Source organism: Camelina sativa, chromosome 14, assembly GCF_030686135.1.
Source record: "Camelina sativa cultivar CO46 ecotype springtype chromosome 14, ASM3068613v1".
Lineage (NCBI taxonomy): Eukaryota > Viridiplantae > Streptophyta > Magnoliopsida > Brassicales > Brassicaceae > Camelina > Camelina sativa.
In genome coordinates this window covers 2,612,856-2,630,007 of record NC_141893.1, presented here as the reverse complement: position 1 = coordinate 2,630,007, position 17,152 = coordinate 2,612,856, and the positions used below count along the sequence as shown (strand labels likewise).

The 17,152-nt window shown below is 36.0% G+C and overlaps 4 protein-coding genes and 1 pseudogene across 5 annotated transcripts; 3 read left to right on the top strand and 2 right to left on the bottom strand.

Annotated features, from left to right (window-relative positions):
• Window positions 1-2,814: 2,814 nt before the first annotated feature.
• Window positions 2,815-3,262, top strand: LOC104743172 (S-protein homolog 16 pseudogene; annotated as a pseudogene).
• A 1,826-nt stretch (window positions 3,263-5,088) lies between these two features.
• On the top strand, window positions 5,089-8,449 carry LOC109124650 (E3 ubiquitin protein ligase DRIP1). Its single transcript, XM_010459524.3, has 7 exons — window positions 5,089-5,528; window positions 6,108-6,207; window positions 6,595-6,901; window positions 7,043-7,458; window positions 7,558-7,608; window positions 7,708-7,780; window positions 7,924-8,449. Exons 1-7 carry the CDS (start codon window positions 5,423-5,425, stop codon window positions 8,101-8,103), a joined length of 1,233 nt encoding a protein of 410 aa, XP_010457826.2. The 5' UTR covers window positions 5,089-5,422; the 3' UTR covers window positions 8,104-8,449.
• A 1,132-nt stretch (window positions 8,450-9,581) lies between these two features.
• Window positions 9,582-10,865, top strand: LOC104739237 (histone H1.1). The gene is made up of 2 exons (XM_010459522.3): window positions 9,582-9,979; window positions 10,073-10,865. Exons 1-2 carry the CDS (start codon window positions 9,764-9,766, stop codon window positions 10,667-10,669), a joined length of 813 nt encoding a protein of 270 aa, XP_010457824.2. The 5' UTR covers window positions 9,582-9,763; the 3' UTR covers window positions 10,670-10,865.
• LOC104739238 (calmodulin calcium-dependent NAD kinase-like) lies at window positions 10,557-13,535 on the bottom strand. The gene is made up of 9 exons (XM_010459523.3): window positions 13,400-13,535; window positions 13,147-13,327; window positions 12,812-13,035; window positions 12,667-12,728; window positions 12,342-12,563; window positions 12,127-12,247; window positions 11,707-12,029; window positions 11,476-11,620; window positions 10,557-11,213 (listed from the first exon to the last, which is right to left on the bottom strand). The coding sequence occupies exons 2-9, from the start codon at window positions 13,268-13,270 to the stop codon at window positions 10,950-10,952; spliced, it is 1,485 nt and encodes a 494-aa protein (XP_010457825.2). The 5' UTR covers window positions 13,271-13,327; window positions 13,400-13,535; the 3' UTR covers window positions 10,557-10,949.
• A 229-nt stretch (window positions 13,536-13,764) lies between these two features.
• Window positions 13,765-16,865, bottom strand: LOC104739236 (uncharacterized). Of its 2 annotated transcripts, none has more exons than XM_010459520.3 (2): window positions 16,523-16,865; window positions 13,765-16,158 (listed from the first exon to the last, which is right to left on the bottom strand). In XM_010459520.3, exon 2 carries the CDS (start codon window positions 16,111-16,113, stop codon window positions 13,966-13,968), a length of 2,148 nt encoding a protein of 715 aa, XP_010457822.1. In that variant the 5' UTR covers window positions 16,114-16,158; window positions 16,523-16,865; the 3' UTR covers window positions 13,765-13,965. The 2 variants fall into 2 exon arrangements, with proteins under 2 accessions (XP_010457822.1, XP_010457821.1); XM_010459519.3 differs by having other exon boundaries at window positions 16,602-16,836.
• Between the last annotated feature and the right edge of the window lie 287 nt (window positions 16,866-17,152).

The following is a 17,152-nucleotide window of genomic DNA, read 5'->3' as shown; positions in this document are numbered from 1 at the left end:
CACACACATCATGGACAAAATTAATCCTATTTTGAAGAAATTAGTAGTATATACAATATTAGCATGTCGGCCAAAAAGAAATAGCACAAATAGTTTTAAAATTCATCTGAGATAGAAAAATTAGCATAGTTTGTATATTTTCAACAAAAAGTGTTAGGTGTTACTTGTTAGGGTCCTTTAAATTTTATAATTTATTTCACATAATATCGGATTAAGCAGATTGCCAACTTCTTCTCTAGACAAAACAAAAGAATTATAAAACTAACTTATGTACATCAGTATTGACGGGTCTTTTAATTTTATTTTGCTTTTTTTAACAAATAAAGGTTTTTTTCTTTGTGTAAAATGGTAGCGGACCTGGAGGAGGTAGAGTAAGATGTACGTCACAATTGGTTTAATAAATCATGGCAGTAAATAAAATTATCACAAACGATGGTTTTCAAATTAGCCATTAACATGATCATAACATGTGTTAAGACTTGTTAACTATCATGTTAAAAAGAAAAAGATGGGTTATTTCAATAAATTACTGATATTGTTTTACAAATTAACTAGGATGAGCTGTAGCGCGGAGGAATATTTACGGATATGTAAATGATTATGAAAATTACCAAAAAATAATTTACAAAAACCATAATATCGACTAAAAAGAAACTTGTGTGACACATGTAAGTATTATTTTCTTTAAGTAAGAAAATACATAGTATTTGGCTCAATAAAAATATTTAAATATTAAGTCTTAATTTTCTTCAAGATAATATTTTCACATTTAAAAATTCTAATTACTTAGTTTTTTTTTTGTGTCCATTCCCCCTTAGCTATCATCATCCAAAATTCCTTTGCTCCATTGCTTCTTGCTTGGGGAAGAACATGTAGTTACATCTACAATAAAATTTTCATGAACCTGTTGTAATTATAAACAAATAAATAAGAGCATAGATTGTATAAGAAACTTAACAATTTGACCATTATAATAATACAATTTTGTATAGTTGCACGTTGCTCAAATGAGTCCATTTCTGTAAAATAAGAACAATTTACCTTTTAAACATGGTTAGGATAATTTAATCTTATATTTGAATATAATATATTTTTTGAAAACATATGAATATATTGTATTACTTAAAACTTGTTTAAAATACATTAATTACTAACCTGGATAAACTATGATTTTGGTTCGACAATACACGATTTGTTTTTTCTCTAATTATGCTCCCCATTATATAGCAAAGTTTAGTTGTACTAATTGTAATTTCTATTCAGATTGTTTTTCTCCATCTTGGCTTTAAAAGCAATTGTATAACAATTATTTTCAAACATTAATATAAATCATTTTTGCTGAAAAAAAACTATGATTTCGGTAAAAAGAGTAAATCATTCATTCTTTTGTCAACCCATTCATCCTGAAACAATTGAAAATATTATATTTGATAAGAATTTAAAAAAATCTTCTGTTCAAATACTTTATAAGCATATAAATTTTAATAAAAGGAAACAGTTAGTAGTTTAACATAGAGGATATATATTTTGGAAGAATATTTAGTTAAGCCAAATTTAATAGTCTTATGATTATTTTAACAAAAGTTACAAAACGAAAGAACATAAGCAAGTGCAAAATTTTACAGTGATAGAACTTAAAATAGAGACCTCTGTGACCTACTCGAGAGTTCTTTGTTTGATTTCATAAAGTATAGTGAGAAGCAAAGAGATGTTAGAGAAAGTAGAATGCAAAGGTTTTGTAAAATATTAATTTACGGAGTTAAGTAAAAAAGTGGTAGCCATTTTTTTTTCTCTTTAAGACACTTTGTATCGTATTTAGAGGTGAGAAGATGCTTTTACTCTTGGCAATGAAATAGATATACAATATCATATATCCCCATATATAGAGTATCTCACAAAACTTCATAATTTAATTATAATTGGATATAGGATTAGGAAAATATTGAATGCTAATGAAGGTAGTGATGGAATTAGTTTAGAAAATCTGTGAAAATAAGATAATTTGGAAATTAAGATCGGATATATAAAGAATATGATTCCAATTGTGCTTTTGGGATTGAGGCAAACTAAATAATGGAATATATTTTTGATATAATGAGATTTGTTTCATTTCTATTCATTATTAATTATGCTAATTAAAGAATATATTTAAAAAGTTTGAAAGAATTATAGTAGTATATAAATTTGAATATGCTATTATATTCACTCAGAAGATTATATTTAATTCTATTAGTTTCCAAAATCTAGGACCTATCAATATTTGCTAAATCAATATCCGATGTTTCTGGAATATTTTTGTAAAGTTTGTTCTAGCAGTTAATGATGATTTGATTTAATTTTTATTGTTAACATTTTATTAAGTGTTAATTTTATACGATTAATCTATAATAACTACTTAATTTTTATAAGTTACCAAAACTTTAGGAAAAAACAATATTTTGAAATCAATATGCTATCGGCACAGCTCTATATACTTCTTATCTTTCTAGAGATTTGGCTATACACACAGCTATATATACTTAACTTTCTAGAGGAATATTTGGTATTGCGTTAATTGATGTATCCTTTTTATTTCAAACTTTAGTTTTAATAGATTTACAGATACCTAATATGATTATTTTAAGATATATTTACAAATATAAACTAATTATGAAAGATATTATGCCATTTGATATATAAATATATATATATCATATATGTTAAAACTTAGAAACTAATACTGAAAGAAATCTTGTTCCAACCATAGTTATACTTATAAATATGTGTCTATATAAATTACCAGCTACACAAAAACCAAGTTAACAAAAAAAAAATTCTAAATTATAAACATTTACCTAGAGAAAAAATGAAAAACTTTTTAGTCTTTCTATTTGTTTTAACTCTTTGCTTGCTTAACCATGTATCAGGCGGCGGAGTCAGGATTGCGAACGAACTTAAATTCAACAAAAGTCTTTGGATGAGATGTTATTCCAAAAATGATGTTATTGGTCCAAAAATAATACCAATTGGACAAAATTATGTATATTATTTTACTATTAATTTTTTTGCTACAACTCGTTTTATGTGTACCTTGAAACAAGGACCAGACTACAAACACTATCAGAATTTTACAGCATTCAAGGTTATTAGTTATAAAAGAAACGGAGGCCTATGGGACTGGAGAGCAAGAGAAGATGGAGTTTATTTAGAGAAACAAGATAAAGATGGTTCTTTTGTTCAAGACCCGGTTAATCCGCAAAAAGTATATGATTGGATAAATTAAAAAATATATATATCTTGCAAAAAAGGTTGTATTACGATTTGTAATAAAAAAAAAATATATATATCTTGATCTCAAGTACCTTATAAACCTTATAAAACATCATAATTTTTTAGGTTTAATAAGAGGTATTTTTGATAATTGATAGATGAATAAAACATTTTTGAAAAGGGATTCACAAAAAATGGTATTTCTCAAAATTATTATTAACCTGCTGAAATTGATTTTTATTATTATTTTAGGTACAATGCTGAGAATGATAAAAAATTAGAAACTCATAATATTATACGTTAATAAAAAATATAAGAGAAAAAATACATATTAAAATACATATATGATATTTAATTAATTTAAAATGCTTAACCCTCATCCCAATTTATATACTCTGTATAAATATTCATAGATCTATGAAAGTTAGATAGAACTGAGAAATTAAGAAATCGTTTTTGAGCTATGGACCATTCATTTTCTTATAGAATTTTTGAATATTTAATAGATTGTGAGAAACAAAACAATTTATCTCACAATCTCAAGTAGCTCAAAAACAAATAAGAAATCAAAATACACAAAATATACATTCTCTTATTATATAAATAAGAAATTTAAATATTCTGAATTAATTTTTTAACAAAAAAAAATCCCACAAATTAGGTTAATAATTTAATAAATTTAAAATTATTTTTCATGTTTTCTTATTAATATGTAATTTTTATTTTTTTATGATCGGTTTAGAATTTTTATATTATTTTATTACAAAAGAATCTTTTATAATGTTAGAATTGATACAATTGACGTGTGTTACAATCATGTTAACGCCTAACTTTGAAAATTAAGTTTTATATAATATATACCTATATGCGCAATGTTAAAATTATCAAAAAGGCCTAGCTAGTTGATGTATTTTTCATTCTGTCACCAAATTTTTGACTAACTTCCCGTCAAAGCACTACTAAGTAAAATATATATGATAGGAGACAGACATCTGAACGAGTCTCATAACACTGGGTGTACATTAAAGTCGGTTTCTAGCACAATAAAGACTGGTTCAAGAGTGAAAAATAATGGAAAGAGGATTTAGTATGAGTGATCCGTGCAACATGAAGAATGGTATGTTTATGTTTTATTTTCTGATATCGTAATCGAAGGATATGATATGATAATGTATGTATGTATAGTAGGTGTATAGAATGTTTACTTTATTAGGGTCGAAACAGAATGTTAGACTGATTTTATTGAGGTTAGATTAATCAATTAGGATGCCACATACGAAAATGCAATCTCGTATATATGTCCTCTGTTTTTTCAAAAACTCTTTCCATTTTTCTATAGTCTATGCTACTAGAAATCGTGGTGTGATTATTGATATATATACCCTTACACTTCATTGACGCGTCAATTGAGTACATAAACTATGCAAGACACTCATTAGAAAAGACCCTCATTCCCGTCATGCGCGACGTTACCTAGAGATATCTCTTCCTCACATATCTTTTGGCCGCTGATTCGCATGTTACACTCATTAGATGTACGCCAGATTCATACCCTTTTACACACGCTGAAATACTTTATTCTTTCTTTTTTCTCATAAGGAATATCTTTAAATACAAAATGTTACCACCATTTTCAAAACATGGATAAGACATAATACAGTAGATAAGAAATTCTCACCCAAATAAATAAATAAATATATGTCATTCAACATTTTTACAAAATTATACTTTCCAAATTAGATTAACCAGAAAAAAAAAGAACAAAAATAATAATATTTTGATCTAGTTTCCAATAAATAACACAAAGAAAAAGGAGAGAAAAAATAAAAGAACGTCTTCGAGCACTCGTTTTATTGTCGACGAGAGAGAGGGAGGAGCTATAGATAGACAGAACACACACAAACAAAACCCTTGTTCCAATAAAATAAAGTGTCACATCTCTCTTCTCTAAAAAAATTTAATAGACGACGACGACGGCCTCTTCTTCTCTTCTTTGTCCGAATCGTACGTCAAATTCTCCAATCTCTCTCTCTTACCATATCATTAATTCCGCAGATCATCACCAGCGACCGAACGAGAGAGATATAGACGAACACATCTTCGCTTTTCGTCAACATGCAGCTTTGGGGGGAAACGTGCGAGTGATTGATTGAGCCCCAATAGATAGAAAGAGATGGTGAGTAAGGTGAAGACGGAGACGATGAGGGCATGCCTGAGCTGCCCTCTCTGCGACAATATCCTCCGTGACGCCACCACTATTTCCGAGTGCCTTCACACATGTCAGTCAGTTTACCCACCTCAATGTTTCGAATTTCGCTCACATTTGCTTTAATTTCTTCTCAATTTGGAATCTTTATAGCTCTCAGTTTAGTTAAATATCTCTCTCTTTCTTCTTCTTCTTCTTCTTCCTCTCGTCGTCGAGTCAATGAATAGTTTCTTTTGTTGACCAAAAAAAGAATTAATAGGCAATTCTGATTGCTTCAATTTCTCCATCTTTCTTCAATTTGGCTGTATATTGTTACTTGGATTCAGCATTTGGTCTCTGGGGATACGTATCTTAGATGGCATACATGAGCTCAGTTTCGTGATGCACGTGAGACATGTTTGGGGCGGATATATGATATCATAATACTATGTGATGTGATAGTTGATTATGTAGGGGGCATACTTGTTAGTTTATCCCTAGTGGATGTGGTGGAGGGGAGTCATAGGTTATGAATGTATCTCACAAATTATGTGTGTTTCTTATATCAATTCATGATATTTGGTCACATTTAATACTACAAATCATGTTCTTAATTAGTTGCGTATCTCTACTGTAATGAACTAACTTGTAAGGTTTTAATTTCCTATTGCAGTTTGTAGGAAATGCATCTATGAGAAAATCACAGAGGATGAGATAGAGAGTTGTCCTGTATGCAATATTGACCTCGGTGGCACCCCATTGGAGAAGCTGAGGTAAAGCTAATTAGTCGTGTTCTGTGTTTCAGCTCCACCGTTTCTCATCAAACCTCTGTTTAGTTTTGTTTTAGCAGTCATACATTTTATTTGCTCCTTATTCCTCCTATTCATTGACTTTGTTGGTGAGATGAATTACTGAATCTAGTTCACTTATAATCATGTGGTCTGGTGTAGCCCTTTTACTGTTTATGAGAAAATGTGTGTGTTTCCTCGTGTAAATGGTATCCCCCCTCTAGAAAAATCATTTATGGAATGTTGTAGGAGAATTTAAAATAGGATATGTATGGGATCTCATTTGTATTTTCCTTTTTCTTACTCGTTCTGTATTGATGGGAGATTTGTAGAATCTATGTAAAAGGAGCTACTTTTTATCCATGGTTTTAGGCCTGACCACAATTTGCAAGACTTGAGAGCCAAAATATTTCCTCTGAAACGGAAAAAGGTGAAAGCTCCTGAAATGGTGTCCTTACCGACAAAGAGGAAGGAGAGATCTATATCGTCTTTGGTTGTAAGCACGCCTAGGGTGTCAGCACAAGGTGGAACAACAGGAAGAAGAACTAAAGCGGCAACAAGGAAAGAGTTGCGTAATGGTTCTTTGGCTGAGAGAAGTGTGAAGAAAGAAGAATCTTCTGGGGATGAGCTTCTAGAGGGCATAAGCTCACCCGACACTAATAAAAGGCAGTTAAAGAAGGTGATCACGGCAATGCTCTATTTTCTCGTATTGGTGTCATTTCATATCTGACAAGCTTTGATTACATATTTCCTTTGTTGTGGTACACTAAAAAGTAAAAAGTAGTCCATCATTTAAGTTTGCTTTTTCTTTTTTGTGCAGTCACGTAAAGAGTCCTTCTCCAATAAAGAAAACAAGGATGGGGATGAACCCTGGGATTCCAAACTGGATTGGAAACCTTTAAACTTTCTGGTTGAAGTGGCAAATAGGACAAAGCCCCCGAAGTCTTCTGTTTCTCAAGGGTCAGGCTCAAAATCTGAGCAGGCACTTGCATCTCGCAATCAAACCAAAACTAAGGATCAGAAAAGCAAATGTAAAGGTGAGGATGAGAAGAGTAACAATGGTGATCCCACAACATCAGAAACAGCTACTCCTAAAAGACTGCGTAGGACTCGACGCAAAAGGTCTGCAACCACTTTTGGTGATTCAAGAAATTTGCCACAGCCAGATGAGTCAGGTGCAAAACAGGAGAGCAGAAATGGTCCTGTTTGGTTCTCACTTGTGACCTCCAATGATAAGTGAGATTCTTGCTCTCATATATGAAACTTTTTCTTACCTTTCGTAAGTGAGAGTATTTCTATTCTCTTGGTGTGTTGACAAGGGCTTGGTGGTTTCAGGGAAGGAGAAACTTCTTTGCCTCAGATTCCAGCAAATTTTTTGAGAATAAAGTAGGTTTGATATCATTTTAAGTATTCTTTGTTTTATATATCCTGTGTTGTCGCTACATTTTGTTGGGGAAGATAAGCCGCTATCTCATTCTATGACAGGGATGGTAATATTCCAGTTTCTTTCATCCAAAAGTACCTCATGAGGAAGCTAGATATCAAGAGTGAAGCTGAGGTAAGCATCTCTATATGCACTATGGCACGGTAGAGGATAGAGCGTTTGAATGTAATGGAAGCTGAGTTATGGATCTTATCAGCTCTTTAGTGCTAACAAGCATTTGGTTGTTAATAGATAGGCATTTGTTGGTTTTTGTACAGATAGAGATAAGTTGTATGGGAGAGGTGGTGATCCCGACACTGAAGCTTTACAATGTAGTAGATCTATGGCTGCAGAAAAGTTCAAACCATGAACGATTTGCTGCATCGGTAGGTTCCTCTGCAAAGGATTTTATGATGGTGCTTGTCTATGCTCGGAAGCTACCGGAGTGCACCAAGTAAAGGACTTTAGATACTCTTGTAACAAGAGTCTTGTTGTTTCAGTAGAAGATTCTGTGGAGACAGGGTAATCTTTTTTCTCTTCATGGATTCTCTCAAAGCATTACGAGAGAGAACGTTACTAGAACTGCAGGAGCGGTCGAATGAGTTGTCACATTTGTACTAGTTTTTTTCTTTTCTTTTTTGATAAACGAAGTAGGCACTCATGAGATTCTTTTCTATCCAAGAATATACAAAATCTGATTGTTCTTTCTTTGTTCTTCTACTTTGTGTCTTCTTCAGACTTGCATGTAATGTTGTTGTCACTTTCTAATGTAGTAGTTTATATGTTTAGATTGATTTCTATGCATTTTATTTGGGTGCTACATCATTTTTATGGAAGCTATAGTTTCCAAGAATTGTACTGTTCAAGTGTTGACTGTGGATGACGAATGTAGAAGTGGGATGACCTTACATGAAGGCAGGAAACTACCAAATTAACAAACATAATTCTTATTTAACGAAGCCAAATGGAATTCATCATCACTATAATGTATTATTATCGTGAGAACCATTATGTCGTGACATGATCACCGTGTTTTGTTCCAAAGATCTATGAGCAGCATATTCATATCAAACATATTGTTAATGATGTTCAAAAAGGTTATACGTGTCGATTCTAATATAAACACCATGTTCTTTATAATTCATGTTTCACATCAAGCTTGATGCTTAAGGATATTCAAAAGAAAAGAAAGATCAGTGATGACTGATGAGTGAATTAGTCCATTTACAACAAAGACGCCTCTTGGATGCCCCAGGGTACATAGGTTGCTTTTAAGAAATGTAACCTCTATGTATGCATCATAACTATAATGAAAAACATGTTTCACTATCAGTTATAATTCATCTCATTCGTAGACTCGTAGATCACAATATACAGTATAAAATATTTTATTAACATAGACACACACACCACAAAACAGTAGAGAGAGGTGAGAAACAAATTATACAAGTTTGGTCATCTAGGGTGGTATTCAATCAAATAATTTTAAATCAAAAAGTAATCGAAATTACAAGCTTAATGGTTCGGTTCACTCCTTGATTTGTCTAGTTTTGTATCAGCATAATTTTCATCGAAATTACCTTTCGCATTATTCGAAAACCCAAATATACCGTAATACTATCAAGAAAAACACTAGTTATGACATATCTTGCTTCAAAACCATATTTCTCATTGCATAATAATCCGTTTGTCACGTTTAGATAACCAAAAGAAACCTCACAGAATTTCCTACACAATGCAAAAAACAAAAACGAATTTGGTGTAGTACATCACGAGTTATAATCAAATGAATCGAGCTAAAAAGCACAAAAAATATACACAAAGCATCTAATCCACATCCACTAACTTACTCATCCCACCATCCACACTCCTTCTTTCTAAGCCGTTGATAAACATAAGATCCAACGATTCGTATTCAAACTTGGGTAAAACATAGCGATCCGCGTACTCATTGTTTTAACCAATCAGAAGACAGATATGAATTGCCGTCTGATACACATCTAACTATATATAAATCGGACGTTCCCGATGGTCTCACCACATTCCTCATAATCACTTTCCAGATTACATTTTACGGTTTCTTGCAATCAAAAAAATCTTCCGATCTTAAATTTTTCGATGACGACGAGCGAGATGGAGATAGAGAATACCGCTACGATCGACGGAAACAACGCTGTGGATACGACTGTGACGGAGGCGGCGGCCGTCGAGAAGAAGAAGCCTGCAGCGAAGGTACGCAAATCGAAGAAAGTTAAGGAAGTGAAGGAGAAGAAGGCTGTCTCCGCCGCTGCTCCGAAGAAGAGAACCGTTTCATCTCATCCTCCTTACGAAGAGGTAACGAGATTCGATTTATTAGCTTTTGAGATTGATTTGTAGATTATGAGATTTGTAGATTGATTTTGTTGTTTGTGTTGTTGTGGTTTTCAGATGATTAAGGATGCGATTGTTACGTTGAAGGAGAGAACTGGATCTAGCCAATACGCGATTCAGAAGTTCATCGAGGAGAAGCGTAAGGAGCTCCCACCAACGTTCAGGAAGCTGTTGCTGCTTAACTTGAAGAGACTTGTTGCTTCTGGGAAGCTCGTCAAGGTCAAAGCCTCGTTCAAGCTTCCGTCTGCGTCGGCGTTGGCTAAGTCGTCATCACCTCCTAAGGCAGCGGCGGTACCAGCGAAGAAGAAATCTGCAACCGCGGCGGTTACCAAGCCAAAGGGAAAGGTCACGGCGGCGACTTCCAAATCTAAGAAATCGACGGCGGTTAAACCTAAGACAGCTGCTGCGAAGAAAGTGACTACCAAGGCTAAGGCTCAGGCTAAAGCCACTGCTGCGCCTAAGAGGAAAGCTGTTGCTGCGAAGCCCAAGGCTACCAAGGCGGCGAAAACGGCCAAGGTTACATCCCCGGCGAAGAAAGCTGTTGCTGTGAAGAAGACGGTGGCGACGAAGAATAAGACCCCGGTGAAGAAGGTTGTGAAGCCAAAGACGGTGAAGTCTCCAGCAAAGAGGGCTTCGACAAGGGCGAGGAAGTGAAATTAGGGTTTCTTAGGTAGAAGAAGGGGTTAACGATAGGTGGTTAGTCTTTGTATAATTCAATGATCCTTTATGTGTGACTTCTTTGCTTTTTTTCTTTATCTCAGTCTTCTTTCTTGTGTAATTCAATGGCTCCTTGAACTATTACTATGCTTTCAAAATCATATATATATAAAGATAAATCTGTTTTCATCAATCGTTGAAGATGCCAAATCTGAGTTTCTTGAAGCCTAATTTTGTTACATACAATGGTTTGTATACAATCTTAACAAAGACCTATTCAGCTTTTGGTGGTGTTGTTGAGATGTTGTTTAGATCTTTCTACTTTCTGAATCGAGTGTTTGAGTCCTTGTTGAATGTTAAACCTTGAAGGTGAAAGAACAATGTCTTTCCAGATTGATCCTGCTTCACAAGCGGGATTGGGTTTATTATAGAGCTCGCAAATGGAGTCTGCGTTCTCGTTCAACGCTCCTACTCGCTTCAAACACTCTATCTCCACTGGATCCACTAGCAATGTCTTTTCTTTCTCTTTCCAACCTATCAGCTGTCTCAAACAAAATCACAATTCACCCTGTTAGTATTTTCTTATCTACACTATGTATGTATGCATCATTGATATAGTGTTGTTGTATAGGTGAGAATGGTCTAACTGATAAGATGTTCTTGTATGTTATTGGAGAGCTATGTTAATGACTAGGGGAAATCAAGATTGGTCTAGGATCTTGTCTTAGGCATTGGTCGAGAGTTAGAGACTTCTCTGGTGAAATGACTTTAATGAGTTTGCTGGTTCTAATCTCAGTACTAACCTTTGGAGATCCTTCAAGCGCGTTGGTGCAGTAGAGCCTAGCATTGTCAACAAGGTTGCAGTACGTAGGAAATGCATCCGCAAACCGTTTGTGAGATCTCAGCTGCGATCTCACCCTAACTGCTCTTCGACACATGATGGCTCTCCTACAATCTCGGCCAAAAACACTCCTTTAAGTTGAGACAAACTTGAAAGATAGATTAATTGATAGATAGATGGTGCTTGTACTCACCTAATGGCTCTTATAACTGCTAAATATGCATCACACACAACTCCAACTAGTTCAATTCTATATGGTTTTCTCCTACGCCCATCCTCTTGAAGCTGTTGCCTTTCACCAATCCGTTCCCAATAGTTCTCTGTGACAACCCCATCGTCACCAACCTTGTATCCAGCTCCCATTCTGTAATGGTGACGATGCACGTTCCTCGCCATTGTTATTGTCTGCACCACAAATGGTACCCATGAGAGTGTCCCATCCATGATCACATCCCTCCCTTCATTCAGGGCCGTCACTAGCAGTGATGAAGCTGCATCTGTTGATGACTGATGAACCTATTCCCACAAAAAAAATTCAAGCCTCATAATCAATATATGGATCTACTTTACAGTTTCTTCTGTGTTTTTCCAGAATTTGATCATCATGTCTTACCAATTCAGCTGTCTGGATCATATCGACATGGCCACGAGAGCTTAAGGCTCTGTAAATGACATCAGATTCTTTGAAAGCATCAGCTTCAATCACCACAGAGTCTGCTCCTGCCCAGAATGCTCTGAGTCCACAATGAAAAACCATCTGGTTAGCTTCAACTACATATACATATGTGTGCTAGAAAGTGATGACTACATAATGAGATATTTCTTTACTCTTTGAGTATGTCCTTGAGCACAGTGCTCTTTCCTGCGCCCATCCCACCACCCATGAGGAGTAGAACCGGACTGCGGTCTTTGTGAGCCACTGGTGCCATAACTTCTGTACACTGTGAGTCATCCGTAGACGCGAGCCCCATTGCTTTCATTTCCTCTACCAAAGTGTTGAACACTCTTGCCACTTTCAAGTTCTTAGTCACCCTCTTAATCCTCTGCTCCCTAGATACATATAACACACAAAATCAATCATTCATCAATTCCTGAAACAAAACACACAGCTTTCGATTATTACAAAAAAATTTCTGTTTCTTTAGTTCCTTACCGTGTAGCTGCCATCACAATTTGCTTCAGCTTCCTCTTTGGCTCTGCGTCTGCGCTCAGTATCTGAGATTCATATACGACACTGAACGTTTTGGTCTACAATGTGTTATAACAGGAGAAAAGATTTTCTTTTTGCACACACAAACCTGGCTAATCATGAGATCGGCGTGGCTCCAGTGATACGCAAAGTAGCTGAGAATGCATCTTTCAAACTCCTCAACAAGCTTAATGAAGACGGTATCAGCGTCAGGCTCTTGAGAGAAAAAGCTGTAAATATCTTCTTCACAACATTCAGATTTCCTGATGTATTCTGCTGCTAATTTGCAGAGATTTGGACACTCTCTTCTGTCCTTGAATCCCATTTGCCTTGCTACGTTTCATGTCCCAAATCAGAAAGAAAGAAAAAACCGTTAACATATGATCCAATGCATTCCTTGCTCATGGAGGGTTCATGTACTAATGTGTATGTATTAATTTTTACCAACGTAATGAGAGAATCTTTCGAGTTTCTCATGGTCTTTGTGTTTGTGAGATAATCTAAGACGAGGGATGATTTTGGAATCACGTAGCCTCCGTATACGGTAATGCACTGCGGCTGCTATCATCAAACCTACCGATGACACCACCAAAATCCATCGTCGACGTTTTGTTGCCGTAATATTCTGTCAAAAACAACAAACACATTCAGTTTCAATAGATCAGGAATAAGAAACTTAAAAGAACCCATCAATGACCTCTCTGCATGACGATGGATTTGATTAGTGGGATTCCTAGTATCAATGGTTTGTGTTTTGATGAAACTCAATCTATTCGTCGTCGCCATTGTTGTTTGTTGCTTCTTTTGAGTCTCATTGTGTTTTCAGTTTCCGTACTCTGTGGCGAAGATTCATGAACCTGACTTCGTTAGCACCATCCAATTCAGTCGTCGTGCGGTGCTAAAAATAGCTGAGGTGGTCTTCGGAAACTAATTATAGGCAGAGCCTCTCACACAACTATTCAACAGAACTCTTCACGAACAAGTTTACTCAAAGTTGTCATTGTGCAGTGTTGTTAAATTAATGATGCAATTAGAATATTAAGTTAGATTTGCTCAATGATAGGGGGGCATCATGTTAATAATATTATCCATCATATTGCATCCAGAAATAGGATCATCATGTTCATGTGGCAAAAGATGTAAAAGCATGCTACATTAACCTAAAGCCATAAAATCTAATTTATAATATGTTGAGAGCAAATCCTCTACCAAAAAATTTCCTAAAACCTAAATAAAAATCCTTAAATAGTAACTACTGTTACATTACATAGGAGCAGTGCACGTTGTCCTGAAATGGCCCGGCTGATTACACCGACCGCAACGAACCGCACGCTTCACACGGCCACGATCCTCTGGCCTAATTCTCCTCTTCCTCGGAGCACCTTTCATAACCTTTGGTGTTCTTATTATATCTTCACTGTCTCTCTCTGAATCATTTCCTTTCCACTGGATTTCGTCTGAAACTGGCTCTACAGTTTCTGCATAACTTCTTCTGTAACTCTCCACCGTGAAACAACTCTCAGTGTAACTATAAACGTTCTCTTTGCAAGACAATAGAGCTCCAATGGCATGGCTACACGGAAAACCATAAATCTCCCACCGGCGGCACAAACAAGAACGGTTTTCGATATTTACAACAACACTTCCTTCATGAGTCATGACTTCAAATTCCGCTTCGTTTGCTCTGTAAACGCGGTGAACACGAGATTTTTCTACAGCAGCAACCATTTGTCTTTCAGCAGAAGGAACAAGTACATCAGACCAGTGTGCGCTCGTTTCACGGCGTTCTTTGAACATATTCATCAAATGGCGGTGGATACACTCCATCATTTGTATTATAGGAAGACCAGAGGTATCTTGAATCCAATGGCTGAGTGACTCGGTAATAACATTTGCAGTTAACTGTCCAAACCTTGTTCCGTCAGAGTATGATGATGCCCATAGAGCAGGAGAGAAGTTTTGGATCCATAAGGAAGCTTCCGGGGATATCTGTTCGATCTTGTTCATTTTTGATTTGAACTCAAGGACGGTGAGAGAATGTGCAGCCTCCCAAAGAAGGTTCACAAGAATAGAGCTTTGAAACTCCTTTTGGAACCGTTCTGCGAGATGATGGACACAAATGCCATGAGAAGCTGTTGGGAAATTAGCCTCTACCCCATCAGTAATAAACCTCTCCATACTGGACAATATGGTAAGCTTTGGCATATTCACAGAGTTAACTTCAAGAATCTTACGAAGCTCAGAGAGAAACCGATGCCAGTTACTGTCACTTTCTTCATTAACAATAGCGAATGCCAAAGGAAACACAGCTCCATCTCCATCAAAACCAGCAGCAAGCAGCAATGTCCCTGGATATTTGCTCTGTAAAGAAGTCTTGTCCAGTGCAATAAGAGGCCGGCAAGAACTTAGAAAACCAGTGATTGATGCTTGGAAAGAAATAAACAAGTGCTGAAAGGTCCCATCGATTGGATTTGCATGAACCACAGCGATGCTTCCAGGATTCGTTCTTCTGATTTCATCACAGTATTGAGGAAGAAGGCGATACTCTTCTTCAAATGAACCACGAAGAGTAGCCATTATACGCTCTTTCCCTCTCCAGGCCTGCTTGTAAGACAGTGAAATCCCATGAACTCGATAAATTTCCTCAAGTATCTCCTTTGGTTTGAAATGTGGATTTTGTTTCAGCTTCTCCGCCACAACATCAGCAACCCACTGGACAGAAGCTTGCTGATGACCAAGATGTGAAACCCCACCACAAGTGTGACTCCCATGAATAGTCCTTACAGTAAAAGTAGGCGCACCAGGAAGTTTGGCGCAGTGAATCCTCCAAGGGCAACCCTCGCCTATGCACTTGGCGGTGAAGCGGGTCTTGTCAGATTTAACCGTTTGCAACTCAAAGCGTAGAGCAATTGCTGCATTCTTTATTGCTCTCCTACAAGCATTGGCATCTGAAAATTCCATACCAACGACCATTTCGTGCTCAGTAGTAGTGCCACCAGCATCGATCATAGACCAGCGTTGAGGGGCAGGAGGAGAAGCCTTTTGTGGTCCCCGAGAAAACTCCATCCCAAAATCTAAGTTATCTTGAGATTCTTGCTTATGGTTGGTTCCAATAACATTAGATTTATCAATCTCAGAAGTTCCAGAGTCATCGTTATCAGGAAAAGAGAGATAGCCATCATTTTGGTTTCCATCCAAACCAGCCCCTTCTTTGGTTTTATCATCATTGTTAGGAATCATCCTAGAGTCTTTGTGTTCCTGAAAACTGTCCCAGACCTGGTTGTCCTCACAAGAAACACCAATCTGGAGGTTAATATCGAGAAGCTGTTCGAAAGCGGAATTGTAGTCATGACAAGAGTATAGTTCGTAGTTGTGTCGAATCTCAGACTTCACCAGATCGTCGTCTTCCATTTCAATAACAACAGAAGATTCTGAGTCAGTTGCTGTCTCCGTTACCTGTCATCATATATGAATCGAGAGAGAGACCAACAACATCATAATCCAGCCAAAATAGCTAAAATACTACGAACTAGTACAGAATAACCTAAGCATATGGTAACTTTCATATTTTGAACCGCTAGAGGGATCATAGAACCCATTGTCACATATTTTGAACAGCTAGAGGATCATAGAACCCATTTTCACAGACGTAACTGCTGAGGATATTCCCAAGTCAAGAAAATTAACAAAATTGATCATGCAAAGCACATACAATAGAACATAAACAAGCCCAAAACCCAATGCTTTCGAATAATATAATAAGAAACAGAGAGACGAAGCAAAAAAAAAAAAGGGAGGATTTTTTTTTTTAATCACTCACAGTAGGAAAATTTGAGGAGATTCTGAAATCATGAGATACTCAATTGAAGAAAAGAGTGGAGAATTGAAAGGAATCATACATGATACATTCAAAGAGAAGGAATTTGGCGGGTAAGAATCGAGACACTGTCTCTCCTCTGTGTATGTGTTGTAGGGTTTAACTGTTTAAGCCTGCCTATACGGGAGGGGCAACCCAAAATATTCTGGAGAAGCAGAGAGAGAGAGAGAGAGAGAGAGAGAAGAGCATAAAAGAAAAGGCGACCGAGATTTTCAGGTTAAAAAGGTAAAACCTCTGTAAACTGGTTTTAGGGGAGCGGAGGAAGTGTTTTAAGGGTATTTTAGGTATTTATGTTCCGTCTCCTTAACTAAGTTGGAAATAGCATCATCGTTCATTGGTACAACCGCCCCTTTAGATTTACTTTTCTCGAGGCCACATATGGGCCCAATCCCTAATTATTTGTAAGCCGCTTTAATATTTACTTTTTCCCGAGGCCACATATTGGCCCAATCCCTAATTATATGTACTATGTAATTTTACTGATTCATATAGTCAAAGATTCTCATTTGTGTTAATGAAATTAAGTTATTGATCATCAAATTACTACGCCAATAAATTTTTGGAGATGGAAAC

What these genes read in the sequence shown, in the direction of transcription:
- LOC109124650 (XM_010459524.3), top strand. Translation starts at nt 5,423, where the DNA reads ATGGTGAGTAAGGTGAAGACGGAGACGATGAGGGCATGCCTGAGCTGC. An exon ending in TTCCGAGTGCCTTCACACAT is followed by an intron (nt 5,529 to 6,107) that starts GTCAGTCAGTTT and finishes TTCCTATTGCAG; the next exon opens with TTTGTAGGAAATGCATCTAT. An exon ending in ATATCAAGAGTGAAGCTGAG is followed by an intron (nt 7,781 to 7,923) that starts GTAAGCATCTCT and finishes GTTTTTGTACAG; the next exon opens with ATAGAGATAAGTTGTATGGG.
- LOC104739237 (XM_010459522.3), top strand. Translation starts at nt 9,764, where the DNA reads ATGACGACGAGCGAGATGGAGATAGAGAATACCGCTACGATCGACGGA. An exon ending in CTCATCCTCCTTACGAAGAG is followed by an intron (nt 9,980 to 10,072) that starts GTAACGAGATTC and finishes TGTGGTTTTCAG; the next exon opens with ATGATTAAGGATGCGATTGT.
- LOC104739238 (XM_010459523.3), bottom strand. Translation starts at nt 13,270, where the DNA reads ATGATAGCAGCCGCAGTGCATTACCGTATACGGAGGCTACGTGATTCC. An exon ending in AAGATTCTCTCATTACGTTG is followed by an intron (nt 13,036 to 13,146) that starts GTAAAAATTAAT and finishes CATGAAACGTAG; the next exon opens with CAAGGCAAATGGGATTCAAG. An exon ending in CGCTTGAAGGATCTCCAAAG is followed by an intron (nt 11,214 to 11,475) that starts GTTAGTACTGAG and finishes TGTTTGAGACAG; the next exon opens with CTGATAGGTTGGAAAGAGAA.